Source organism: Oryza brachyantha, chromosome 1, assembly GCF_000231095.2.
Source record: "Oryza brachyantha chromosome 1, ObraRS2, whole genome shotgun sequence".
NCBI classification, from domain to species: domain Eukaryota; kingdom Viridiplantae; phylum Streptophyta; class Magnoliopsida; order Poales; family Poaceae; genus Oryza; species Oryza brachyantha.
In genome coordinates, this window is record NC_023163.2 from 4,910,842 (window position 1) to 4,937,343 (window position 26,502).

At 40.4% G+C, this 26,502-nt stretch overlaps 4 protein-coding genes across 5 annotated transcripts; all 4 read left to right on the plus strand.

Annotated features, from left to right (window-relative positions):
• The first annotated feature begins 5,835 nt into the window (after nucleotides 1-5,835).
• On the plus strand, nucleotides 5,836-6,860 carry LOC121056738 (formin-like protein 18). Its single transcript, XM_040530030.1, has one exon. It carries the CDS (start codon nucleotides 5,925-5,927, stop codon nucleotides 6,651-6,653), a length of 729 nt encoding a protein of 242 aa, XP_040385964.1. The 5' UTR covers nucleotides 5,836-5,924; the 3' UTR covers nucleotides 6,654-6,860.
• Nucleotides 6,861-7,173: 313 nt separating this feature from the next.
• On the plus strand, nucleotides 7,174-10,475 carry LOC102716728 (vesicle transport protein SFT2B). 2 transcript variants are annotated; one of them, XR_001550651.2, is made up of 6 exons: nucleotides 7,174-7,341; nucleotides 7,448-7,501; nucleotides 8,451-8,524; nucleotides 8,736-8,848; nucleotides 8,952-9,010; nucleotides 9,967-10,475. XR_001550651.2 is itself a non-coding variant. In XM_006643850.3 (6 exons), the coding sequence occupies exons 1-6, from the start codon at nucleotides 7,228-7,230 to the stop codon at nucleotides 10,043-10,045; spliced, it is 498 nt and encodes a 165-aa protein (XP_006643913.1). In that variant the 5' UTR covers nucleotides 7,174-7,227; the 3' UTR covers nucleotides 10,046-10,475. The 2 variants fall into 2 exon arrangements, 1 of the variants encoding a protein (XP_006643913.1); XM_006643850.3 differs by having other exon boundaries at nucleotides 8,731-8,848.
• Nucleotides 10,476-13,106: 2,631 nt separating this feature from the next.
• Nucleotides 13,107-16,317, plus strand: LOC102717009 (probable F-box protein At3g61730). The gene is made up of 8 exons (XM_006643851.3): nucleotides 13,107-13,508; nucleotides 14,609-14,829; nucleotides 14,909-14,953; nucleotides 15,058-15,225; nucleotides 15,340-15,387; nucleotides 15,477-15,647; nucleotides 15,755-15,868; nucleotides 15,953-16,317. The coding sequence occupies exons 1-8, from the start codon at nucleotides 13,123-13,125 to the stop codon at nucleotides 16,036-16,038; spliced, it is 1,239 nt and encodes a 412-aa protein (XP_006643914.2). The 5' UTR covers nucleotides 13,107-13,122; the 3' UTR covers nucleotides 16,039-16,317.
• Nucleotides 16,318-18,516: 2,199 nt separating this feature from the next.
• Nucleotides 18,517-19,674, plus strand: LOC102714248. Its single transcript, XM_006645580.3, has one exon. The coding sequence runs from the start codon at nucleotides 18,663-18,665 to the stop codon at nucleotides 19,233-19,235; it is 573 nt and encodes a 190-aa protein (XP_006645643.2). The 5' UTR covers nucleotides 18,517-18,662; the 3' UTR covers nucleotides 19,236-19,674.
• Nucleotides 19,675-26,502: the final 6,828 nt, after the last annotated feature.

A 26,502-nucleotide genomic window follows, 5' to 3' on the forward strand; every position in this document is an offset into this window, starting at 1 on the left:
AAATATTATTTATTTTGCTAGGGACTTTCTTTATTATCAAAAGAATTTTAAACACGACTTATCAATTTTTTATATTTGTACTAAATTTTTGAATAAGACGGATAGTCAAATGTTGCAACTAAAAAAGTTAAACATCTTACATTATGAAATGGAGATAATACATGAACAACAAAACTAATTACACAGTTACGAGGGTAATCGTGGGACAAATCTTTTAAGCCTAATTAGTACATGATTAGACATAAAATGCTACAGGAACCAATATGTGTGCTAATGACGATTAATTAGACTCAAAAGATTCGTCTCGCAGTTTTCCAGGCAGAATCTAAAACTTGTTTTGTAACTAGACTACATTTAATACTTTGAATATATGACCGTACGTGTTAATGTGACTTCTTTCCCAAAAGTTTTTGGGAACTAAACGGGCCTTGAGTTTAGAGCAAGTTCAATAGTATAGTCGACTACTGGCTCCAATTTATCTATAGTTAATCTAATAGTCAATTTATACAATAGGCACATATAAAACATATATTGTCATGCCCTACCTATCCTACACACATTATGTCTGTGCTACAGCTGACTATAGATCTGTAGCCCGTTGTTTTTCTTTCTCATCTATTATCTCTTTAAAATATCTTTACTGCTCGCTTATAGCCTGCTATTGTACCTGCTCTAATGGTTTCTTTTGCACGGATCTAGAGCGAGCTCACAGAGGCCAATGGGCATCGGGGTTTCTGCAGCATTTTCACTTCCGTCACGGCCTCGCGGGTAATGTGACGGGAGACGTTATAGAGGATCGTTCCAGTTTATCTTATGGAAAGAATTATGTCTTATTAGCAACTAAATAAGATATATATACACATAATTATTAAAAAATAACATAAAATAAACTATAAGAGAGAAACCACAAACTCAACTCTACAATTATAATTTAGATTTTAAAATTTAAATATGGTTTATAAGTATAAATACAAAAGAAACGGCGAGAGGATTATAGGATTTGTGAGTTATCATCATCAAATATAAATATATTTAAAATGTTTTATTATGAAGACATGTAATGTTTTAGACAGATACAATTTTTTCTATTAGAATCGACGAATAGTATTGTATGGTATGAAGTGTTGTGTGATGAGTGCTCTCCACTTTATATGTGTGATATATAATGTAACTTTAGTTATACTTTAAAGCTAATACAAATTATAAACAGGACAGAACTAGCAATATTTTCTAGGGTGAATAACTAATAATGTTTCCGGTGGCCAATCACTTTCTTCACGTGTTAGCTGCAACTAATAGGCCTGTTCAAAAACTGGGCCAGGACGAGCCTGAGAAAAGCACGACCGAAAAAACCTAGGCCTGAGCTTGGTCTAAAGCCGACGAGTCCAAAAACTGAGCTCGGCTCGTCCCGACCTCTGGCTTTCTCGGGCTAGTCATGACTTTTTTGGGTTTTTTTTTTGTATTTTCTCAGTTTTGTTATAATTTTTGGACTTTAATACCTAGGCTTAGAGCCGGCCCGGTGCATGGCCAAGCTTGATTTGGGCTCAAACTTTGTTTTGGACAAGCTAGACTTGAACATGTCTGGTAGTAGCAACCGCCGACAAAGTAATTTACGGCAGGGATGTAACAACGTAGCCCAGACGACCACCTTAGGAGGTGGTCAGATACTCAGATGGACACCTTAGGATGTGGTTCCATCGTTACTTATAAAGTAATCTGGATAAAATACAAGAAAAACGTAGAGCTATCAAATTATCATGATTTAGAACACGTCTTAACAACGGATGGTTATGCTTTATGATGTCGCCTTGGACTTAGACTTATTATTATATTTGATAGTTTTAGAAGCACCGGATGTATACATACATGTTTAGTAAAATGGTTAATTTGCTCCATGCTATTATAACTATTTTAGTTTTAAAATATATCAATTTGTGAACTTCAAACGGTGCCATTATAATTTTATATACATTGGAGATATACCACTGCGTAGCTGGTGTGATTGTGTTCTTTTGTTAGATAGAGATGGAAATTATCTTATTTTTCTAATAGCTATTTTATAGGTAAACGATGAAATCAAGTAAAAAATCAACTTTATAAATATGAGGTAATCAACTTGTATATATATTTTTTAAAACATACACCATTTGGGAAGTTTTTGAATAGTCTAGGCCGAGAGAACACAGCCTTAATCCCTAGATGAATATATCGAAATTTCCATCTGCATCTTTTGAATTTTGCTTATACTTATAAACCAAAAATTAATTTTTAATCTTAAGATTGAAGTTGATTTTGGGATCTTTTCACCGAAGTTTAATTTATGGCCTTGGCTTTTAATCGCTAAGAATATATATATAAAAGTTTATTTACAAATTATACTTCATACTGTTTGGACTTTTCCATCACCTTTTCTTTCCCATGTCTCATTCAACCCCTTTCCTTCCCCCTTGACCTTTGTTCTGTTCATCTCACCAGTGTGGATCCACGAAGCCAGCGAGCTCCTCCGCCCACGGCATCAATCGGGCGACGACCGTCGGGTGGCGACGGCGACGGAGCTTGCAGCCATGCCGGTTGGGCTTGCAGTTGTCCCGTCCCCTCCCATCCCATGCGTCTTCAACCTCCTGACCCAACCCAAGGCTTGAGCGTGGCTTCACCCTAGCTCTAACAAAGCCACTCGATGGCTCTCTGCAGAAGATGCACGCCTCCATGCTAGAACCACTCTCCCTACTCCTTCTCTCCTCCACCTCTACTTGAATTCGATGTGAAACTTTGAAACCACCTGCCAGGATGTAGAACTGTAAATGGCTTGAAGAGCTAGCGAATGGGGGGAAATTAACTATTTGCCACTATTAAAAGTACCAACTCTTCAAATACCATTCTTACGTTTGGTCTTATATTTTTGCCATCAGAGAAAAAAGATTGCCTAATATTTTGTCACTATTGCCTACATGGCATGCCACATCACAGTGCCAACATTGATATGATGTTCAAAAAGTCTATTTTGCCCATGGTCCACGTATTTGATCTCTCTGTAGTGACATATTCGGGATTTTTATTTTGGTGATTCAACTTATATAATTTTGTAATTGTCACAAATATAACATAAAATATATATAACTATAATATAAAATTGATCAAAATTTTATTTTATATGTGTAAATAAATAATATTTTTCTAATATTAGGCAATACCGGGACAATTAAAAATATCCCGAACCGAACCGTTTTCTACATTTGATCCGATCGAATTCGTATTTGCGGACAAATTCGGAATATTGAAATTTGAAAACGGAACAGAAAATTCGGAATACGAAAGCGGAACGAAAACGGTTTTACGTTTGTTCGACCGATTTCTATATTTCTATATTTTATTCGGAACATTCCATATTTCTAAATTTGGTTAAAACCAAATTTGGCCCAGTGAAGGCCCATTTAGAAGAAAACCTATCTCATCTATCTAGGAGAGGACTCATGGGCCACGACTGTTGCTTCTTGGCTGATCCATCCATCCGCCGCCGAGTGCCGAGAGAGTGAGAGAGACACGGCCGCCTCATCTCCCCCGACCACCATCGGCTCATCTTGGTGCCGTCGCCGGCCACCGCATCTACCCCCCTCGACGCTGCATCTCCCCCCGTTGCCGCATCTCTCTGCCAGCGCCGCCGCCTCATCTACCCGTCGACGCCACCCCCTCATCTCCCCCCGGCGCCACCGCCGGCCGCCGCATCTCCTCCCCCATAGCCGCACTCCCTGTCGGCGCTAGCACCTCATCTACCCATTGTCCTCGCCCCATCTCCCCCCGTCGCTGCCGTATCTCCCTACCGGCGCCACCGCCGCATCTCGCCCCCGCTGCCGCATCTCGCCCCCGCTGCCACATCTCCCTACCGACTCCACCGCATCATCTCCCTACCCACAGCGCCGCCTCATCTACCCGTCTGCGCCGCCACCTCATGTCCTCGCTGGCAGACCGCAGAAGGCCATCGCCGGTGGACCGCACAAGCTCCTCGCCGGCAACGACTCCTCCCGGTGGCGGCTCCTCTCTCCGGTAGCTGCTCGGGCTTCGGCGACTTGTCCTCTAGCGGTACCATCGGCACCGGCATCTGCAGCAGTAGATACAATTTCACTACCTCGATTGATCTAGCTTTGCAATGTGAATTTGATTAGCAGTTGGTTCATATTATTATTTATTTTGTGCAACCGCTGGTTGTCTTATATTTCTATCATAGTTGCTACTTAATTGCTTGTTCTAGACATATATTTGTCTATCGACAAGTTGATATTCCGTACTATGTTTTCGTATACCGACAGTGTTTGACATAATTCCGTTCGAATTGTTTCGTTTCTGATATTCCGTAAGTTTGTGTTCGTTTTCATGTTCGACTTTATCGATTTCGTTTTCGTTTTCGTATTCAATGTAGAAGTAGAAAACAGTTGAGATGTTTTCCGACTGTTTCGACCGTTTTTATCCCTACTTGCAGGGGCAGATCCAGCCTAGTGTCAAGCCCTAGGCCTATGATCTAAATTCCATATAAATTCTCTATAAATTTTAGAAAAAAATTAAATTCATAAAGATTTAGGACAATATAATTGATTTGAGCCTATGTGTGGCTTTCGTGGGTTCGGCCCCTGCTACCTTGTATCGAGGACGTGGTAGTATAGAAAGAAAGCAGCACAATGTTTTCCATTTTATTTTTTGCCTTTTGCCATAAAAAGGCTGGTACCCCCAATGGTTTATGTGGATTAGAAGTATTAGAACTAGAATGGTGATAGGATTAATATACCATTTGAAGAAATTGTCGGCGTCGATATGACACTTATAAATTGTCCAGAATTTAAATCCAGTATACCAAATAGCACCACTGATGAATAATTAAACTAGAGAAAAGGGAGCATAAGTATTAGTACAACATACATGTTCATCCAAAAGTTCATCTGTCAATACAACTTATCCAGGTTTGGCTAAATCAATTACTCCCTCCATATTTTAATTGATGATAACATTAACTTTATAGCCTATGCTTAATCATTTATCTTATTAAATGGATTTCTATAAATATACAAAAATTTAAGCTATAATTAAAGTATATTTAGTAATACATCCAAAAAATAGTAATTACCTAAGTCTTTTCTAATAATACGAATGATCAAAAATGTATAAAAATAAACATTACTACCTATTAAAATACAAAAGAAGCATCCTTCTTTTATAATTTTCAAGGGCTAAATTAATTAGTACTCTATCCATTTTATACCCGTTTTATACTGTAAGACGTCTCGATAATATATAGATTTATATATTGATTATCTTATACTGTTTACATATGCTTATTTAGAGTTTAGGTTCATTAGTATTTATATAAACCTAGATAATACTAAAAAGCTTACATTAAGGAGGTTATATATCATAGGTCATTTACATACTTGTTTATAGAAGTATTCTTCTAGCTATGGAGAGGTTACTTTGAGAAAAAAAATGGTAAGACCATTTTCAATGTAAGTTTCATAGACATGATTATGTAGAGTGACATGTCAACTAGGATAAAACACCCTTCTTTCAATGCCTAGTTTTATCTATTGTTGTTTCCTACGTTACATGCAAGACACAAGCTGTTTAGGTAATTGTGCATAGAAGGTTTTATCTCCATAAAACTTATTTTATCTTTCTTTATTAATACATTGCCACATTATCAAAAATTCTATATGATGCTTTATTTATTACTCATAAAACTCCCATCAAAATTGGTCTAAGGATATTACTGTTCCTTGCCACAGCTGTCATTATCAATCTCGGCCTAAAGCCCAAGAAAGAAGAAGGCCTTAAACCCCGTAGGCCCTCGAGACCACCGAGTCCAAGACCAAGAAAGCAGCAGATCTCTCCCTCCACCTCCCAAACCCCACCGCCGCCGCCGCCGATCGCATCGGCGCCCCATGGAGAACGTCGTCACCGACGCGCCGCCACCGTCCCGCTTCTCCCCCGACGACCTCGACAATTTCGCCGCTCCCCCGCCGCAGCCCACCCCTATCCTCGTCGTCTCCCCCGCCAACCCTAGCCCCGCCCCGGGCCTCCTCATCCTCCTCATCTCCCCCACCTCGCTCGCGCTTCTCCCCCACCTCTCCTCGTCGCCGCCGCTTCACGCCTCCCTCCTCCTCCCCGAGCTCCCCCTAGAGCGCTCCCACCCGCCCATCCGCGTCTACCTCCACGAGGGCGCCCTGCTCGCCGCGGCCCACGGCGCCGTCCCCGCCCATCGCGCGCGGGCCGTCGCAAGGAGCCTCGTCTCCGCGCTCCAGCCCGAGGAGGTGCTGGTGCTCGACGCGGTGCTGAGCGGGTCCTACAGGGGCAGGCTCGCCGCGGACGAGCCGGTGGAGGGGAAGCTGGAGACCAGGGCGGCGCGGATGCGGGGAGGCGTGAGCGCGGCCAGGGGCGTGGCGACGCTCGCCCCACCCGGGAGCATGGTGGACGGGCTCGGCGCGGCGGTGATGGCGGAGTGCGAGATGCGGGGGAAGGCGGCGAGCATGGTGCTGACGTGGCCGGAGGGCGCGAGGCCCGTGGAGTTCGGCGTCATGCGGCGGGTGGCGGCGGAGCTCGGCGTCGATCCCGCCCAGGCGGCGGTGGGGAGGGTCTCCGGCCGGGCAGAGCTGGACGCGCTCTACACTTGAAGAGTTTTCCTCTCATTTCTGCTGTGATTTGTGTTTCACATTTGCTGAGTGGTGTCATGAGTTGTGCTAATGGAGAAAAAGGATATATGGGATTATATGACAAAAGAGAGACGATTTCGTTGTGTTTGAGACAATATTCCATATGAATTATTTTGATGTAAAAGATACTACATCGTGTATTCATGCTGGTTATTTCTGAAAATTCGGCCGCCTTTTGATTTAATTAATTAGATTAATTACTTTGAAGACTAAATTCCATAAAACGTTAGTAGGATAAGTTGCACAAGTACATAATTTTAAAACCACACTTCTAATCATCTTGACTTGCTATTATAGCAAAAGCGACTAGACAAGAAAACAATCGATTTTTCAGTATTTTCCGTAATGGAGCATTAGACTATGGAAAAATCCCAAGTTAAACGAGGCCTAAATGGGCCAATTTCCCAATGGAGAAGCCCAAATGGGCTTGGGCCATGGGCAAAGTAAATCGGTCTTTACCGCACACCTTCGAAGTCTTCACCAGCCTCGCTCTTCGCCTCCCTGATTCGACCCACCCAAGGCCGAGGAGGCGACGATGGACGCCCTCACCCGCCTCCACCGCTCCCTCGCCGGCGGCGACGACGAGGAGCAGCCGGAGGACTCCATCCTTGGCGACACCGAGGGCATATGCTCTCTCTCCCCTGTCCAGGTCAAACCCAAGAACTGAGAAATCCCCTCGAATGCGGGCAGGATCATGCTCATATGTCTTGGTTTTTGCGTCGATCTGATTTGTTGCTGTCGCTTGCCTGGTCCAGCGGGTCTACGGCTTCGCCGCGTGCTTGGTTGCTGGTCTGGCGCTGATGATCCTGGTACGCTGCTGCAATTTTGGGCCTGCAGTTCATTATCCGTACGGTTACGGTTCGTGTCCCGGCTGCTAGTTCCTCATGTGGATGACGAATTAGTCTTGTTGATGATGCTAATTCCACCAATAGGATCATATGGACAATGTGTTTAAGAAAACCAGTACTATCCACTATGCTCCTTGGGTGGTTATACAGAAATATGTGGTTTGACATTTATTTAGGCCTACCAAAGTACCAAACCATGTTTCAAGTTATCACCAAAAGGGGAAAAACAAAACTAAGCTTCAACTGTCATATAGTCACTGGACATTTTAATATGTAAGAAATTTGGGTTAGTCACAGTTGTAAATTGTTAGAGTTACCTGCCCCAGGCCAGGAGCACAAGTTTTGTTCTGTCTCCTGTCTGTCCTAGAGAACCAGTGCTATTTGTTTTCTCTTAGTTCTCATTGTGGAGCTTTATTGCTGTGGTCATGAGAAAATTTCTGGTTCGATCTAGGATAAATGAAGTGATTGTTAAGGTACTGAATTCGTAAGGGTCATAAGAGCTAAAAATTTGTGTAGTTAGGAACTAGATGCTTTACTGCTATAGCTAAAATTATTACTACTTGTAAACTGTAAGATTATTTAGTTGTAGCAAACATGGCCACAAATTTACTTAGGTTGTCATCGTTTCGCTTTTTAAGGGAAAAAGTGAAATGGCATATTTGCAAGCGAAAAATAATTTATGAATAGAACTTATATATATATATATGTTCTTAGTGATCTAAAAGCAAAGACTGAAAAATAAACTACGATGAAAAACCCCCAAAATCAACTCTAAATTTGTTAAAGATTCAAATTTTGGCCTATAAGCATAGGCAGAAGTAAAAAAGATGAGGCTGTTAGTTTTTCTGTGAGGAATCTAAACTTTTCTTGACGAGTAATACACTGCTCACTTTTCATTTTTCTTATGCAGTCACTTCTAGTCTTCATCAGGCCCATCAAATTTGCAGTCATGTTTACATTTGGAAACATACTGGCAGTTGGGAGGTGATTACATGGATTTTCCCTAATCTCATAATTTCAGTTTATCTTGGTGATATCCCCTATATTTGGTGCTGAAATGTCGAACTTTTTAAGTGTGTGTTGGAATGTTCTCAATATCAGACTGAAATATTCATTTATTCATTGCATTTGTACTAGCAGTTTTCTTTTCGAAAGGTTGCCATATGTTGACATGAACCTTTATTTGGCAGCACAGCCTTCCTAATGGGGCCAAGTCAACAGTTGAGGATGATGCTTGATCCAGTTCGTGTTTATGCAACAGCTATTTATGGTGGATTTGTTGTTTTGGCTCTAATTTTTGCTCTTTGGGTTAGTATTATTTGATCCATCATCCTTTCTTTTTTCTCATGGACTTAGATTCTTGTAATTAAACCACCTAACCTTGTGGTTGTGATGTGCTTTGGTTGTGCAGATCCATTCCAAGGTTCTAACATTGATTGCAATCATTTGTGAGATCTGTGCCCTGTTCTGGTAAGCTTCCTTTTCTTAAAATAATGGTATTGATTTATTAGTCATAAAGTATTGTTATAGTATTGATGCCACCTTCAAGTATGCCTTAACTAAATCGATATAATTTACAAAAAGATTGTAAGATTAGAAGAATATCTTCTGTGACTTCGCATAGAACAAAGTTTGCTGGGAGCCTATCTAGTATGTTAATGGGCTTATTGCTGCATGTGCTAGGAGCCTATGGCAATCATACGACGTATGTGGTTAATTCTTTGTATTGGACACTGGTTTTGATCCTTGAGAGTTCTCATGTATTGAATGCATGTGTAGAAAACATTAGTGAAGTCGATCTTACCAGTTTAGGATTCTAGAAAACTGTATGCATATTAAATGTTTACATGAACCGACTTCAGGTGTTCATATTGAGTGTTTGTGTGATGTTACTGAACTATATAAATCTATGTGCTTAGCACGCTCAGTTACTTACAATGTGGAATGTTGATGCAACAAAAGGTGAATTATACAGAAACACATGAAGGTTGAATAGCAGTGTGCAATTCTCTTTTGCATATCATGATAGTTTTGAGTCATTAACAGGAAGCCTGTAGATGTTAGGAACTGTTTGCTCTTTTGCAATAGAGGTGCAGTGGCAGCGCAAATTAAGATGGCATGTATGATGTATCCCATACCTCACTTAGACTTCAGTGGACAATGCAAAGTCAGTACATCTTTTTTTTTTCTTGGGAGGTAAAAGAATTGATGTAGTTTTTATGGTATGCCAACACGTAGTGTTTTGACACTAGGAATCTCCATGCCATGAAACAGTGTAGGCTATTATTGTTGCATCTTTTTTTTTTTTTTTATAAAATGAAATGGCATCGGTGCTGCTTGTATCTTTATTTTCCTTTGCTCTTTCTATCGGTTGCTGCTAGAGCAAACTCTTGTGACAAATTAACTGATCCTCTCTTGCACCTCAGGTATAGTTTGAGCTACATCCCTTTTGCTCGGCGAATGGTGTCCGACCTGATGGTGAAGCTGTGTGACACTGAACTTTAACCTGATGGTGAAGTTCATGGGCATGCTCTTCAGGAATCAAGATGCCTTAAGGTGCTTGCCCGTGTTACTGCAATACTGCTTCTCCGGTTCTCCCCTAACCCTTTATTGCTCGTTCACTTCCGTCCTTTCAATCTAGATTTTGTTGATGAACGCAGACAAAGCTGTATCTTTTGTATAAATGTATTACATCATGCACTTTGCAACATTGTAACCGAATATGTGTCTGAAACTGGTCACAGCCCACGACAGAGCCAGACATTATGTATACATTTTTTTTTTTGGTCCGCATCACTCTGTACTATTTTAAATATCTCGGTGGCAGTGAATCTTTACAGTTTCTTTTGTAAATTAGCCTATGTAATTAGAGCCAGACATTATGTATACATTTTTTTTTTGTCCGCATCACTCTGTACTATTTTAAATATCTCGTTGGCAGTGAATCTTTACAGTTTCTTTTGTAAATTAGCCTATATAATTAGCTTATGGTATTTTCTGATATTACGGAATAATTCATATTTGGTTCAAACAAGTGATATTAGTATATTGATAAAAATTTATTATAATATTTTATAATATTTTTCCATAGCAAAACATGAGTATTTTGCTAGTCTTGCTAAATGACATCCATTTGATATACTACTGCCCTATCAAAATGTAAATATTTTTAGATTATTTAGTAGAGATTATGGTTGAGAAGAAAAAACTATGATGTTTTTTAATAAATAAGGAATGAATGAGGGTAAAAATATAGTAAGGTATAAAATGAGAATAATTTTGAATGAGACGTGATTAATAAGATATTCCCTCTGTTTCATATTATAAGATTTTTCGGGCTTGCCGAGATTAATCCATTTGTCGATATATATATTTTATATATGTATCTAGATTTATTAGCACACATGAATCCAGACATGACCAGAAAGTCTTATATCGTGAAAAAAAGAATAAGTACTGTGAATACAGAATAAGTAATGTGAATACAATTAGAAATACTTATATTTTAGAATAGAACAGAGATAGTAGTATATTTTTCCCTCAGTCTGGTTTTTGATGACATATTTCATATTTACTCCATTGCACACACTATTCCTGCAAATTCTAAATTTCTGAATTTATCGGGTAAGTGATGTTTCATTTTTCTTTCTATATCATTCGCAGAAAAGAGTAGTAATTATATTGTTCTGACTTTATCTAATTTTAATATATTTGTTTTCTATTTTACACATGAGTATTTTGCTAGTTATTTTGTATTGGTACACATGAGTATTTTGCTAGTCTTGCTAAATGACATCCATTTGATATACTACTGCCCTATCAAAATGTAAATATTTTTAGATTATTTAGTAGGGATTATGGTTGAGAAGAAAAAACTATGATGTTTTTTAATAAATAAGGAATGAATGAGGGTAAAAATATAGTAAGGTATAAAATGAGAATAATTTTGAATGAGACGTGATTAATAAGATATTCTCTCTGTTTCATATTATAAGATTTTTCGGGCTTGCCTAGATTAATCCATTTGTCAATATATATATTTTATATATGTGTCTAGATTTATTAGCACACATAAATCCAGACATGACCAGAAAATCTTATATCGTGGAACAAAAAGAATAAGTACTGTGAATACAATTAGAAATACTTATATTTTAGAATAGAAAGAGATAGTAGTATGTTTTTCCCTCAGTCCGGTTTTTGATGACATATTTCATATTTACTCCATTGCACACACTATTCCTGCAAATTCTAAATTTCTGAATTTATCGGGTAAGTGATGTTTCATTTTTCTTTCTATATCATTCGCAGAAAAGAGTAGTAATTATATTGTTCTGACTTTATCTAATTTTAATATATTTTTTTCTATTTTACAAACTATAATAAAATAATTACGTAAAACTAAATTTATTTAGGAGAAGCAATATAAAACAGATTAGAGCAAGGCTAATAATATAGCCAACGAGTGGTTTTTTGTAGTTTTCTTTTAACCCATCTATATAATAGTAAACTTTTTATCATCAATGCAGGACCCACATGTCACTCCCACATAATTTGTTGGTTCTTGTGTCGAAGCTGACTAAGCAAGTACAACCGCAGTCTATAAGCTAGCTATAAACATATTTTAAAGAGATAAGAGAGGAAAGAAGAGAGTTAGGCTACTAATTTGTAGCCAGCTGCACACGGGCTACAAGACAAAATGTGTGTATGACATGTGAGACCATGCATTAACGTTTTGTAGGTAACTATTGTATAAATTAACTATTAGATTGACTATAGATAAATTGGACCTAGTAGTTGGCTACACTATTGAACTTGCTCTAAGATTACAGTCCACTGCATCTCTCTTCTTCCCTCTCCCCTTCAGATAAGTATTTAGTCAATTTATAGCCTGCTATTATACTCTTATCTTGTACGGGATAGATGGAGTAGTGTATTTGCGAGTATCAAACTTCCAGAAGACAGATCACCCAAATACGCGACAGCCGCCGACGACTCGTGCCATCCACGGTCTAGTGGGGTCTAGACGCTGTGGACCCCACTTGTCAATGAGCCTCAGGATAAAATACCAAAGCTACCCTCCCATCATCCTCAGAATCACGTTGACGGCCCCTGCCCAGATCAGGTCCGGTTCGAATCTTTGGGGAAACACATTTTCTTATTTATTATATGTTATTTAAATAGTTATAAAAGATATAAAAAATTTATAAAAAAATAAATTAATACGTAATATATCATCACACAAACATGCAAGTTAAAATATAACTTCTATAGTCCATAGAAAATAACAAATATATGATTGTGAGTATGTGTGTAATACTCACAATTTAATTTATTATTTATTATTATAAATTATAGAAATCATATTTTAATTTGTATGTTTGTGTAGTGATATATCACATATTAATTTATCTTCGTAATTTTTAATAGACGAGAATGCGTCCTCTACAGGGTCTAGAATCCACGCTCAAATCTTTGCAGCCATTTCAAAATTTCTGAACACCACCGGTGCTCCCCGGCGCCTATATATACCCCACCCGTTCGTCGCCCAGCGCAGCACACACGTCGCCGCCCACCGCTGCATGGGCAAGGCGATCTCCCTTCTCTGGCCACCACGAGAGAGCGAGACCGAGGGCGAGAGGGGCGTGATGGAGCTGAGGAAGCGCCCGAGGCCGCGGCGCGTCGACCCCGACTTCGTCTCGTCGCCGCCGCAGCCGCTGCCGCTGCCGCCGAGGAAGCGCGCGAGGAGGCAGGCCGCGCCGCCGGCTCCTCCTCCTCCTCCCCCTCCTGCACGCCAACCACCACCGGCACCGGCGGCGAGGAGGCGGGCGAAGTGCGCGCGGCTGATCATCCAGAGCCCCGTCGCTGGGCTTCAGCCGTCCGTGTGCGGCCCGTGCGAGGCGCCGCTCCGGGCATGCAGGCTGCTGCGCGTCTCCTCCCTCTCTCGCCGTCGCCCTCCCTTCGACTGGTAAGTCGCTGTTCGCTGTTCTCTGTTCTGTGTTCGTGTGCGTGAGTGGCTTCGAGGTGGTGAAATTTGAGTTAACTCGGAAGCTCCTGAGCTTTGAATTGGTTCGGATTCTGCGTGCGTTCTCATCTGATTGTGGTTCTCGATGCGTGCGCGTGTTTCTGGAAGTTTGGTGGATTCGCGGAAGGGAATTTGTTTGAAGTTTGAACTAGCTTGTTGTTCGTTGGGTTGGATTTCAGCGTCTGTGATGAGCCCGTGGAAAATCGCCATATCAATTGCTTGTCTGTGTTTGCATTGCGACGATTTGAATCTCGTTGCTGCGATTTCAGTTTGGTCCTTAGGCGATCGCAACCTAGCCAGTTAAGCAGTTTATGTTGCTGTTTGGATCATCGAGCTCTGGGTTGTGGTTTCCATCCTGTCGCATTTGGTCATCTGATTTGCTTGTTCTATTGTGTATTGCAGCATGTGAATCTCGATTATGTGAACTCAACTTGGTTTTGAAGCGATCGTGGGTGCTACTTAAGCCGTTCGTTGCTGTTTGAATCTTCTAGTTCTACCTGAACTCTTTCATTTGCGATTTGCGTCCTTAGCTCAGTGCATTTCATTAGAAATTTAAAACTGATATGCTTCTGGATTATTTGAACTTAGTTTGAAGCTTCCACATTATTCGAATTTAGTTGCGTTGAAATGTTGAATTCAACTTTTGAACAACAAGTGAGAAGTGCATTGGCCATTGGGAATGCTCTTGTCAGTGCATTTGATCAGAAATTTATAACTGCTATGCTTCTGGATTCAAATTGCGTAGCATTTGTTATTCTTCTGGATTCAAATTCATGGAAGCAGAGTGCTGGTTAATGCGAACGAAAATTCTGGGTCTCGAATGACGGTTGCTCCTATCCTTTCCAATTTATGAATTCTATGTTCTACCCTTTCGGGACTAGCTCTGCAGTATTTCGAATCCAGTCGCTTGAAATTTCGAACACGATCCTTCTGCTAAGTTTGATTTGATCTCCCGACATCGGAAGGTGGCACCGGTGGCTTTTTTTTCTTCATAAATTTAACTTCAAATTCGAATTCTGGAGATTTTTCCTCTGCTGTTGCAGGTACGAGGCGGACATGTGGACGGAGGTGGCCAAGTACCTGTTCGGCGTGGAGCTGGCGCGCCTCTCCTCCACCTGCCGCTGGTTCCGCCGCCTCCTCGCCGACGAGTCCATCTGGCGCTACGCCTTCCTCCGCGACCTCTCGCTGCTCCCTTCCAGCGCCGACCGGTACCCTCCCCGCCCGCTCCACCGCTCCTGGCGTCTCCTCTACACCGCCGCCTTCAGTAAGCTCCATCCTCCATCCACTGACAACCCGGTCCCACTTCCTGACATGACCACGTGTCCCTATTCTTCTTCCTCCAGATGGCGCCCATTCGTTCTGGTTCCGCCGGAGCACGCGGCACCTTGGTAAGCGCAGCGCAACCGCAACGACGTCGCGGAAATCGTTTGATCTCTCTCTGTTTCTTCTGATCGGTTTGTTCGATGTGCGTGACGCTGGCGTCGTGGTGCAGGCGCGTACCGGATTGGTGGGTTCTTGCTCGAGTCGCCGTACATGCTCCTGACGGCGATGCTGGCGGTGCCCCGGTGGTTGCCGCCGGAGGAGGACGGCCCGCAGATCGCCATCGAGATGACCGGCGCGTGCATGCTCCCCAATGCGCGCCCTGGCATCTGGATCGCCGGTACGCGCCCATCTCTCCATATCGTCTCATAATTCCTCTGGCTCGCTTGCAGTTCTGCTTAAACTGTGCAATGATCTGTTCCCGTATTGATTTTGGCCTTGTTGAATCTTGCAGATTTCCATCTTGTGAGGTGCCCCAACTGCACCATCAACAAGTGCGCAGGTGAGTCGACAGATGCTAGGGGGTTATTGATCCTGCCATTGTGGAGTTGACTGCTCACTGAATTTGGTTGGATGCAACGGGTGGTTCAGGGGTCTTGCAGGTTATGGATGCACGGCACTGCGAGCTGTTCCTAGAGCAGGGCTTCTGGAATGGCACCTGGGAGTACGAGGACCTGGGCGACCACTACAACGACGAGGAGACCCCCACCGCAGCCTGCGCCATCTTCAACGCCAGTATCCACGCTCATGCGTCCATTTCAAGTTCGTTCCTGGACCATCTGACATGCAGTCATTCCAGGCTTCCAGCACTCGGTTCATTTACATGCTTGGTGACTGATAACGGATGGCGTCTGCTTCTTCCGATGCAGGTGTTCTCAGCTCCAAGTCCTGGGTTAGGAGATGCGACGACCCACAGCCCAAGGCGCATTGCCGCCGACACGCTGTTGCCCTCAACTCCAACCTCCTGTCCAACTCCAACCAGGGTATGCGCTTGAACTGAAGCAATCAATTTTTTCTGTCTCGAGTCGAGTTCTCGCCTGATATTCTTTGCATTGTGTGGATGGCAGGGCTGGTGTCAAGGTTCCAGGCGATGAGAGACACGACCGGGAACGGGCAGATAGTTTCTATCCGGATCACACAGCAGATCTACTGATTCAGGTGCCTGGTTCGTTTCTAGCGATGGGTTCCTGCTCTGTTGTTCAATGTGTTAATACCTTGTTTGCTATTAACATTAGTGTCGTCAGGGATAGTCATGAGAGGGAATACAGTTATACTATAGTATGTTAAGGTTGCAACATATGTTTAGAGTTAAGTAGAGAACACCCAAGAGAAGCAGGCTTTGTTGTTTATATCAAGCTATTGTTTCATGTGGTAATGTTGAAAATTCGCACAATTGTTTTAGCAAAACATAGTACCATGTTTATGACAATAACACAAGAATTCTTTCGTTGTGCATACTGGTCTCAGCTTTGCTAGCTTGATTGATTTCACGAGCTGCTTCACTTTGCAATAGGGCAACAGAGTCATGAATTATTTGATACCCAAACTTGTAGAAGACCGTAGCTGAAGTATTGCAAACTATTTCTGTTCTTGCCCCCTGACGTGGGATGACAAGCCCTCCCTTAACACTGGCATTTCTGAACTTGTCTTCTGACGCGGGTTTATCTACAGTTTTACTATAAGCTAGTATTAGATCAAACCGAGATGGATTTTTGTTCCTTGATTAGGCATCCGCTCATTTCTTGCATGTTACCTTAATAATCGTTTTTTAAAGGATTGATTAATACGAGATATATCACTCCATAAATATATAAATTCAAATTTGACTTCTACTAGTTATAAAAAATAAATTAAACTGAAACTAGTATGCACATATTCAAAATTAAATTTGTAATTTTTGTTATAACTTATAGAAGTAGAATTTATACTTGCATGTTTGTGGAGTAATATATCTCATATTGATCTATCTTTTCAAACATTTTCAAATTTTATTATAATTATTTAGATGACATGTAAGAAAGTAGTAGATATGTAACCGAGTAATAAAAATAGTTTCCCAAGATCAATATATCAATTGAACAGTAACTGAACTTCTCCTCTGCTTATGCATTCTGCTGATTTAAGTTATTGTATTTTCTTGTTCAACGGCGTTAAGTCTCACGATGTCATTTTTGCATACGGGATATCAACTCTATAAGTTTAATTGTCTGAAACGGATGCACAAATTGATATTATTGATTGGATTGATTAGAAGTTTAGCATAAGCTTGCATGATATAGGCGGGGACAACTAATTTGATAGCCCACACAAAGGAGCCTTTTGTTGTCATGTGTGCATTTAAATTCAGTTCTGAATTCTGACATCTGGGTGGGTTAATGGCATGAAGCTTAAACAATCTTCCAATTGTTCGGGAGTCCTTTTGTGCTCTTTATCTAGACCTGGTCGTTGTTGGTCATTGCAGTTTTCATAAAGCGTTTAATCATCTACTTCTGCTAGGAACCCTCTGCCTTAACATGCATAAATCTGACAAAATTACAAGATGTCATCTCGGTAAAGCGCTGTAGAACAATTTAACCTTTCTCTGAGATTTACTCTAGTCCAACAAAAAATAATAAAAAGTGTCTCGCGGTACCAAATCGTTTCTGATCGTTGGATGTAACGGTGCATATCCTACTCAATTAGGTCCGGTGATAGAAAATAATTTGGTATCTCGAGTTACTGATATCTCCTGTTGGACCGGAATAGACTGATAGTCTAGCTCCGTGTCCTTGTTCTCTGATTTCTGACGGTGCATAGATTTCTCGCAATAAATTGATATATTTCCGGCCGTGATGTTACATCCGGAGCCTGAAGGCCAAAGTATCACATCGAGTTCGGTAAATTTAAATGGCCAGTGATTTACCGCACTAATGATGCATGCAAAACACAGTAGGAGTGAGACACCGAGTTTGGCAGATTAGCAATTGCAACTAGCCAACCTACCGTTGTATGCACACACATGGATACTAGCGGCCTCCGCAAAGCAGTTGTGATCAACTTGTTTGCGATTAGCGAGTCCTAATCCTAATCGAACCGTGCAATGGATGGCCTACTCCAAGTACTGCAAAAACTATATTCAGCCACGCCTAAACAAATGCGTCCGCTGCCTTTTGCAGCTCGTGATGCAAATTGCAACCTTTCTTTCCCTCTTTCCCGTAGGAATTTGTAGTCATCCATGGTACGTACATGCGTACGTGTGCTAGTGCACAGAAAATTCTGTGCAATCTTGAACCACTTCTGATGGAATCCCAAAGATGTTAACTATAAAAGTTTGATTTGCAAAACATATCTTGCCGACTTTGTTACCATGTGATAATTTATTTTCACTGGGTAGTAAGTAGGGAGTGTTACTAACTTCTGTTTGGTTGTTTGCTGTGGACAAGTGCTAACTGTCAAAACCCATATTGACCTTAATCTCCAGCAATAATAATAATGTAACACCCCATTGGGCAGTGCAACCTACTCCTCACATAATATGTCTCAACATCATTATAGTTTCTAAGCCTTGATCAGTTAAATTAATAACTCCGTTCCCTGTGGCGCTATATAAGCACCATGGTTTTCAGCAGTTCGGTATCATCAGTGGCATCACCCAGCATTCAGCTCCCTTGGCTCTCCCACCTCTCTTTGTTCTCCTAGCTCACCTGTACCCAAACCTCAGATCACAAACTTAGCTAGAATAGCTAGCTAGAGCAAAGCCAGCCAAGCACAGGACAGTGCAGGAGAAGCAAGAACCAAATGGGCAACATGCTGCCATGCTTGGTCCAAGGCAGGACGACCCTCCCGGCCGCCATGAACCCCAAGCAGAGGTTCTACTCCCTCAAGCTTCTTGTCAAGGCCCTCCACAAGATGAAGAAGAAGATGATGAAGCCCTGCAGCAGCAGCAGCAGCAAGGGCGACAAGATCGGCGGTAGCAAATCGTCGTCGCCGGCGCCGACGACGACGTCGGGAGCAGCTTCAGCCACGGCGGCTGCAGGAGGAGGTGCGGCGGCGGCGGGGATGGGGAGCAAGCCACCCAGGGTGAGCCCGAGAAGGGCGGCACAAGGTGGGCACAGGAAGGGCGTGGTGCGGGTGAAGGTGGTCCTGACCAAGGAGGAAGCGGCGCGGCTGCTGTCGCTGACCGTCGGCGCCGGAGCCGGAGCCGGCCGGAAGACCGCCGCGCAGATCGTGGCGGAGATCAAGAGGATGGAGGCGCGCCGTGCCTTCGCGTCGACGGCCGCGGCGTGGCGCCCGGCGCTCGAGAGCATCCCCGAGGAGCACCACCACTCGCCGCCGCGCCGTGGCCTCGACGTGCAGGCGGCGGCGGCGTAGGCACGTACCTAGGATGGATGGATGGATGGATCGTGGTAGAGATGGACAGCCAGAGAGCGAGCGAGCGAGGGTTAATTTGGGTTGAGAGGCGAGCTAAAGCTGGCGACAACGGCGGCCATGTATGCTCCCCCTCCCATGAACGAGCTCCGGCCGGCGGCGCCGCCGCCGTGCATGCCATACAGCTTCCCCTTTTTTGAAGCTTACCTCGACCGCCCTCTCTGGCCATCTCACGTGTAAAATTAGTCGCAGAATGAAAGGGAAATGGAATGCAAAACTTATCGTCTTATCCTTGATCGTCAATCTTTCGATCGATCGGCTAGATGAGTAAAATGACCAGGCAAAAGAAAAACAAAAAAGGGTGTTTCGCCTGGATGCATGTTCGACGTTTCAATGCAACTGGTCTGTCTCTGTTAATTAATGCAATACATGAATTTGAAAATGTCTACATTCCTTTAATTTCAAGCCTAGATAGACGGCACATGTACATTTGAACTATGTTCTACTTGAGACGTACGAGTCTCTCTGGCCGCAATTCGCACAGTTTTCAGACACGAGTTAAGATGAAGCTCTCTGTGTTTTAATCCTACGTAAATTTAATCATAGACTAATATAACTGTTCAACTTTATCAGTATTCATATAAATCTGAGATGATCAGAATATTTTATAATATAAAACGAAGTTAAGATTATTTAATGATCAGACCTCATCAGTTGCGAGACGTGATCAATAATTGATTATTTAATGATCAGACCTCATCAGTTGCGAGACGTGATCAATAATTCAGCATGCTTGTCTACAGAAATAGCTCGCACGTCCAACGGACTGGAGCTTGATAGCCGGGAGCCCCCATGTGCAGTTGTTCGCTTGCTAGCTTCGCAAGGATACAGCCAGAAATGGAGGGTGGACAGACAAAAAAAAAATGGTGGGTTAGCTGGGATGATCTGAACATAATAAAACCAGTGCAAATTGCGATAAACAAGGGAGATTGAGGTAGTGTTGCGGTTGAGTTGGGGTGGACGGTGGTCTCCACGGGAAAGCGTTGTTTATTGAAGGATATTTTCAGTGTTACTGTTCGTGGTTCTTATTGCCGACTGAGCCCTCTTTCACGAATAATTGCGATATGAAAACCGATCCCGAAATTATCAAAAGCGAATGCGGAACATCAGAAATATACAATAGAAGAAGATATAAAACTTTATGACGACATTGAGACATGATATTTGTTAACGAGGTTTAATCCAGGTCTAATATCTGGGACATGGATTATAGAAGTTTTCTTTCTAATACAACAAATTAAAGTGTATCTGGTATCCGGACCTCAATCCACTATGCTGGCCACTCATACCCACACCTATACTCATTATAGTCGTCGTATGGTCATAAGCGCTTCTCTTTTTAAGATAGAACTAAACTAAAGTTTGACTCTAACTGTATCCTGTATCTACTATTGTAACTTTAAATTCTACACTGTAACTGTCTAATTGACTGTACATATATATATTCGACACAAACTCTATTGTTCAAAACTTGCCAGGTTCTTCTATTTAGCCTTGATCGATGAGCCCACAAAATTCTGAAATGTACTTGTTTCAAGTCAAGAATTTTTTTTGAGAACACAGCACATGCTCACAACGTACGCACCGTCTTCCCTAAGAACGCACGCACGTAAACCGTATCCCTATGGACACCTTCGAAGCCTGGTTGGCACATCCTGAGATTGACAAAGTCACCACGGGCGCTTCGCTGTCGATGGATACGTCGCTTACCACTGAAAGCAAAAAACGTTAGAATCATGTAATATTCGCTCGAACGTCAACAAAATTTTGAGTGCAATAGAAATGACGCGCCTACGTATTTTTTTGCACCGACCTCCTGTATGGGGGAAACTGTTCACTTAGGTTAAATTGAGATGTACATAAGGCAAACAACGACAAAATGAACTAAAAGAAAACCTTTTCTTCGGTCATACAGGTTTGTTAAGAGGGGGCAGGCACATGGCACCCTTCTAAAGGCTCAATTGCCTAGAGTTTTCTATGCCCTCGAAATAACATGCCTATCCTCCACACACCCCAAAAAAACTTGATTAGCATTGCTCTCACGAGAAAGCTTGTCACTAATCGCCAAGTGTCATTGTCCTATTTCTTTTATATAGGCCTACATTCTCATGAACAAGTTGACTTTCACCTACCGAGTAATTAAGTTGCGAACCAATTAATAACCACACCGGGATGCTGGTTCATGAACATACATGCACACTGAACTTCAGAGAGAAGACTTTAAAGAAGGCAGAGGACATCCTGCCGGAAAAGCCGACGGGTCGTCCGTCCGTCGTTGAGTGCGATGTATGCAAATGCGAATATGCAACGCATGCGCGGCCGCACATGATATGTGGCTACTAATTACCCCCTTCTAATAAATAAAATGGTTTGTCATACAATTTAATCGTCTGTCTTATTTAATAAATTTGTATGAATATGTAAAAAAATAAGTTACAATTGAAATACACTTAATAAAAAAATAAATAATAATTATATAAGTATTTTTATTTTTATTACGATAAATAATTAACTACGTAGTATGTGCTAAAATGTTAATATTATCGTCTATGAAAATATGGAGGCAGCAATCAGCGTCAGGCTAGTATCGCTATGCTGGTTAGATTAAGCCGAAGCGATTCGTCATGACCATGTGCCCTGTTCGTGGCTCCAGCGTCCCTTTCTCTGGGCCTTATCCTGCCTATGCATCCACACGTAATTTTGTCCTCTGATGTCGCTTCAATGCGTGATCTCGGGGACTCGTGTTCCTCCGCCCGGAGACGACACTTCGACTCCCCTCCGGACCTTCCCTACCAAAATCGCATCGTGGTTTCTTGCATTGTTATCCATAGCTGGAGCCAAAACTAGACCAAATTCAATAAAAAAAACCGAACAACATATTTATAAATAAAAACTTATATATATATATATATATATATATATATATATATTTCTTGCGATCTAAAAGTAGGGTTGGAAGATAAATTTCAGTAAAAAAACAAATATCAGCTTAAAAAATTAAATTTTAGTTTATAAGTATAAACAGAAGTGAGAATATAAGGTTGAATAATTGTACCACTAACAAATAGCTTTTCTCTTTTTACCATTCGCTCACCCCTCTCTTTATAAATTTAAGGAATAATTTTATCATCTTTAAAAAAGTACAAGGAGGTATCATATTTCTAATTTAAGATAATTTTATCAAGAAATTTTATGGTACTTGAGAATGTATCTAGAGGTACCTTTTAAGTGGAAAATTGGGTATCAAATTTTTACCTAAAAAATATGGTACCCAAATACTTTCTACAGGATGGTAAGAAAAACTTAATTTTAACATTTTTAAGAAAATATCTCTAGGGATCAAATTTTACATTTAAAATGTTGTTACTTTACGATAGACGGTACTCAAAGTACCAAATTTTACGCAGAAAAATATAACACTTATGTTACCTTTTTTTAGTAATGATAAAATTATCCATAAAACATAGCCTTTTTTTGCGTAAACTACTGATGTAGACTCATGCCCTTTGAATTGTAGAAATATACTAAGTTTGCAGGATTTCAATCATATGGAACAATTTACTATGAGATCCTTTGAAACAAAGGAGTGTACTCTTAGCCTTTCTTTTAAAATTCCTATGGATCGAACAATTCTATAGAGATTTTAGAGAAAAATAAATAAGAGACCCTATCTCATGTTTTTTTTATTCCCATGTCTCTAAATTCCTGTGTGTTCTCCTTACGATGTTTTTGAATTATTATTATTTTTGTTTTCACTTCCTATATAAATCTAGTGGACGTGGCTTTTCATTCCAATATTCTTTTATTCCCGTGTTTTCGTAATCTTTTGTTTCAAAGGAGCACGTACAATTATGGTCGATATATATGCGATATTCCTGGCCAAATTGATCATCGAGTTTGGTACCGTGTTCGTATATGCAGTATTCGGATCCCGGCCGGTCAGCATGTGTGGATTCAGTAGTTCTTATTTTTGTTCGTATTTTTGTTTTCATTCCAATATTTTTAGTTTGTTACCCATAGCTGAAGCAAAACTAGAGCAAATTCAACAATTGTACAGCTTAACAAATAAATTCTCTCCTTTTTACCATTTGCTCATCCATCCCATTATAAAATTAAGAAGCAATTTTATTGTCCTTAAAAAAAAAAGTAACGGAAGGTGCTATACTTTTAACGTGTTCGTATATGCAGTATTCCTGGCCAAATTGATCATCGAGTTTGGTACCGTGTTTCGTATATTCGGATCCCGGCCGGTCAGCATGTGTGGATTCAGTAGTTATTTGTTGCTTCGTGGCAAGCAGAGGTGGTGTGTATGTACTGAACTGATTTGCGAGATCGGCGTCGATTTGTTTGGTCTGATGGTGAGGTGCTAACCCGAATCCTCATCGTTGGGATAAGGATCCTCCGATACTGCCTACCTGAGTGCACATGCACATGGCCATGGCCCCGTTTATTTCTTGGAGAGGGTGGGGCCCACCAAAGTGTCTTGTTTGCGCAGTTTCGCATCTAGCCAAAATTTAATTCTCAATATTAAATTTAAAGTTGATTTTAGAGGATTTTTTTTAAAGTTTGTTTTACCACTTTAGCTTTCGGATTACTACAAATACATATATAAAAATTTTACCATAAATTATGTTTGTTCGTAGATAACATTGGTTGAAGCCAAACAATCGCCTCCTCAATCATTCTGTATTCTGTCCTGTTTGCCTCTCGCAGTGTGACGACTGACAGAAGACGAGATACGGAAGGTGATCGAATGATTAAGAGGCATATATGCACGGTGATTCCCGTTATGATGATCCAAGCCTGCACCTCGGATCATAAAATTGCTTCCCAGATCTGGTTAGTTTCCTTTTGTTGATTTGTTGTTCATCGTCATAATCGAAATCCAACATTTTTATATTTTAGCCCTTTAACAAAACTTATTTATAAGTGGATTCTTAAAAGAACTTCAATTAAGAATAAACATTTTTCTCAGCGCCAATGACCTTGACGCCGAGGTTTATTATTTTGATGCCACCATAGTTGGCACTGAGACCCTCGCTGTAGTAACCAAGCCACAGAGAAGGTCGACGCTAAAGACATTTTTTCACCAAAGATCTATTTGCAAAAATAAAAAATAAAAAAATACATATGAGTAAAGGAAAAATATGTACAAATAGGTACTTGAAGCTAGCCGCGTTGGCGCCGAGGACCTATTTGTAAATATTTTTTCTTATGTATAGATCATTTTTTTGAATTTTTTCTATAAATAAGTCATCAGTGCAAGTGTCTTTGGTGCCGATCTTCTTCATAGCAATAACTTAAGCCACGTTTGGCTATATGCTAACTTATCCTAGCTTTACTCGTTTTTCGTGCGCACGCTTTCCAAACTACTAAACAATGTATTTTTTACGAAAGTTTTCTATAGGAAAGTTGATTTAAAAATCATTTTAATCTATTTTATATTTTTAATAGTTGATAATTAATTAATCATATACTAATCTATTAATATATTTTCCGCGCTGGATAGCTAACCCCTCGCTCCCCCATGCCAAACGCGGCCTTAGTAATCCCGAGGATCGAGGTTGTCGGTGTCATTGTGTTTGGTGCCAAGACATTGGACCTTGGCGCCAAGCAAAAAAATAAATTGATTGAAGTTTTTTTTTTCTAAGGGTCTATTTATGATAAAAATTTTACAAAATAGCTACCAGTTTAAAGAATCAGATCGGAATCGCCACACAGTGTGATGTATTTTAGCTCTATACTATATCTATTTCATAATATAAGAGTTTATAGTACTAACTATCGATACTAATGATCCTAGACACACACCTATATAATATTAAATAATAAATTATTCTATGCATAACTAAAATATCTTACAAATGAAACAGAGGATACATCTTAACTATGTTGAAATTAGAAATGTTCTCAGTAAAAGAATGAGATTGGAAATATTTCCTGTAAAAGAATCACCATGTAAGATTCTTTTGGATTATTGGTGAGACGGAGGAACTCATGCGTACTCGTGAACGGGACAATTTCGTTTCTACCCCTGTTTCAGGTTCTAATACTGATTTTGCTCCTTCTTTTTAAGGCGTTTTTGCCCTTACTTTTTTGAAATGAACGAACCGGTTGTCCCTCCTTTGGATGAAGGGACTAACTGTGTTAAATGACATGTTAAAAGACTATTTTACCCCTTCATGAGAATATGACTTTGATCTTTTTTTAGTCATTTGTGTCGTTACCCTTCATTCTAAATAATAGAAATATACAAAAGCAATATATTATTAATTTAAATGACATGTTTGAAAACTTATAATTTTTTTAAAATATTTGACAGAGTTTCAAAACTATGTCAATTTTTTTAAAAAAATTATAAGTTTCATAGAAACATACAAAGCAATATATCATTAATTCAAATGACATGTTTAAAAACTTATAATTTTTTAAATAGGGGTAATTTCGTCATTAATTATTTCAGGAATTAAATCTTTTATTTTTTAAACTAAATATATTGGTCAACTAACAGTCAACGTAACTTCCATCCAAAATAGAGGAAAACGGTTCATTCGGTTAAAAAAGAGGGGCAAAAACGAAAACCTAAAAAAGAGGGATAAAATCAATATTAGACTTGAAAATTAGGGCATGAACAAAATTATCCTTTTTTTAAACACTAGGAGTATGGGTGGGAGGAAAAACCACATGCACTTTAAGACACATTTTTGGTTCATTGTTTGCTTTTTAGGAGAAAAAAGATAAACGACATATATGTCATATTTATAAATTAAAAATAATTTATAAATAAAATTTTTATATACACGCTCTTTGTGATTTAAAAGCCAAGGCTGAAAACAAATTATGATTAAAAAGTGTTAGAATCAACTTTAAATTTAAGGTTAAAAATTTAAGTTTTGGTTTATAGGTATAAGTGAAAGCGAAAAGACGATGTGTCATTTCTTGTAGAAAATGTGGGAGAAGATAAACCTCGAGAGGAAGAAAAAACCGCTGAAGTAAAGTGCTCTTGGTAAAACCCAAGCAGGTTGCTCGTAGACCTGCGAGGCTAAACCAATCAAGCAAACACCACCTATGGACTATGGTCACTCTGTTTTGTTGGTGTTGGAGCTCCAAACGCTCAAAGTCATCGGTTATGTTATAGTTTTATTTATAGATTATGTTATCGAAAGATTTATAAAAATATATATTAGTTTAAAATATTAATCCATACTCC

Coding starts and splice junctions, on each gene's coding strand:
- LOC121056738 (XM_040530030.1), top strand. CDS start 5,925: ATGGAGAACGTCGTCACCGACGCGCCGCCACCGTCCCGCTTCTCCCCC.
- LOC102714248 (XM_006645580.3), top strand. CDS start 18,663: ATGGGCAACATGCTGCCATGCTTGGTCCAAGGCAGGACGACCCTCCCG.
- LOC102716728 (XM_006643850.3), top strand. CDS start 7,228: ATGGACGCCCTCACCCGCCTCCACCGCTCCCTCGCCGGCGGCGACGAC. Junction 7,502..8,450: donor GTCTGGCGCTGATGATCCTG/GTACGCTGCTGC, acceptor TTTCTTATGCAG/TCACTTCTAGTCTTCATCAG. Junction 8,525..8,730: donor AACATACTGGCAGTTGGGAG/GTGATTACATGG, acceptor TTTATTTGGCAG/CACAGCCTTCCTAATGGGGC.
- LOC102717009 (XM_006643851.3), top strand. CDS start 13,123: ATGGGCAAGGCGATCTCCCTTCTCTGGCCACCACGAGAGAGCGAGACC. Junction 13,509..14,608: donor CGTCGCCCTCCCTTCGACTG/GTAAGTCGCTGT, acceptor CTGCTGTTGCAG/GTACGAGGCGGACATGTGGA. Junction 15,869..15,952: donor CCTGTCCAACTCCAACCAGG/GTATGCGCTTGA, acceptor TGTGGATGGCAG/GGCTGGTGTCAAGGTTCCAG.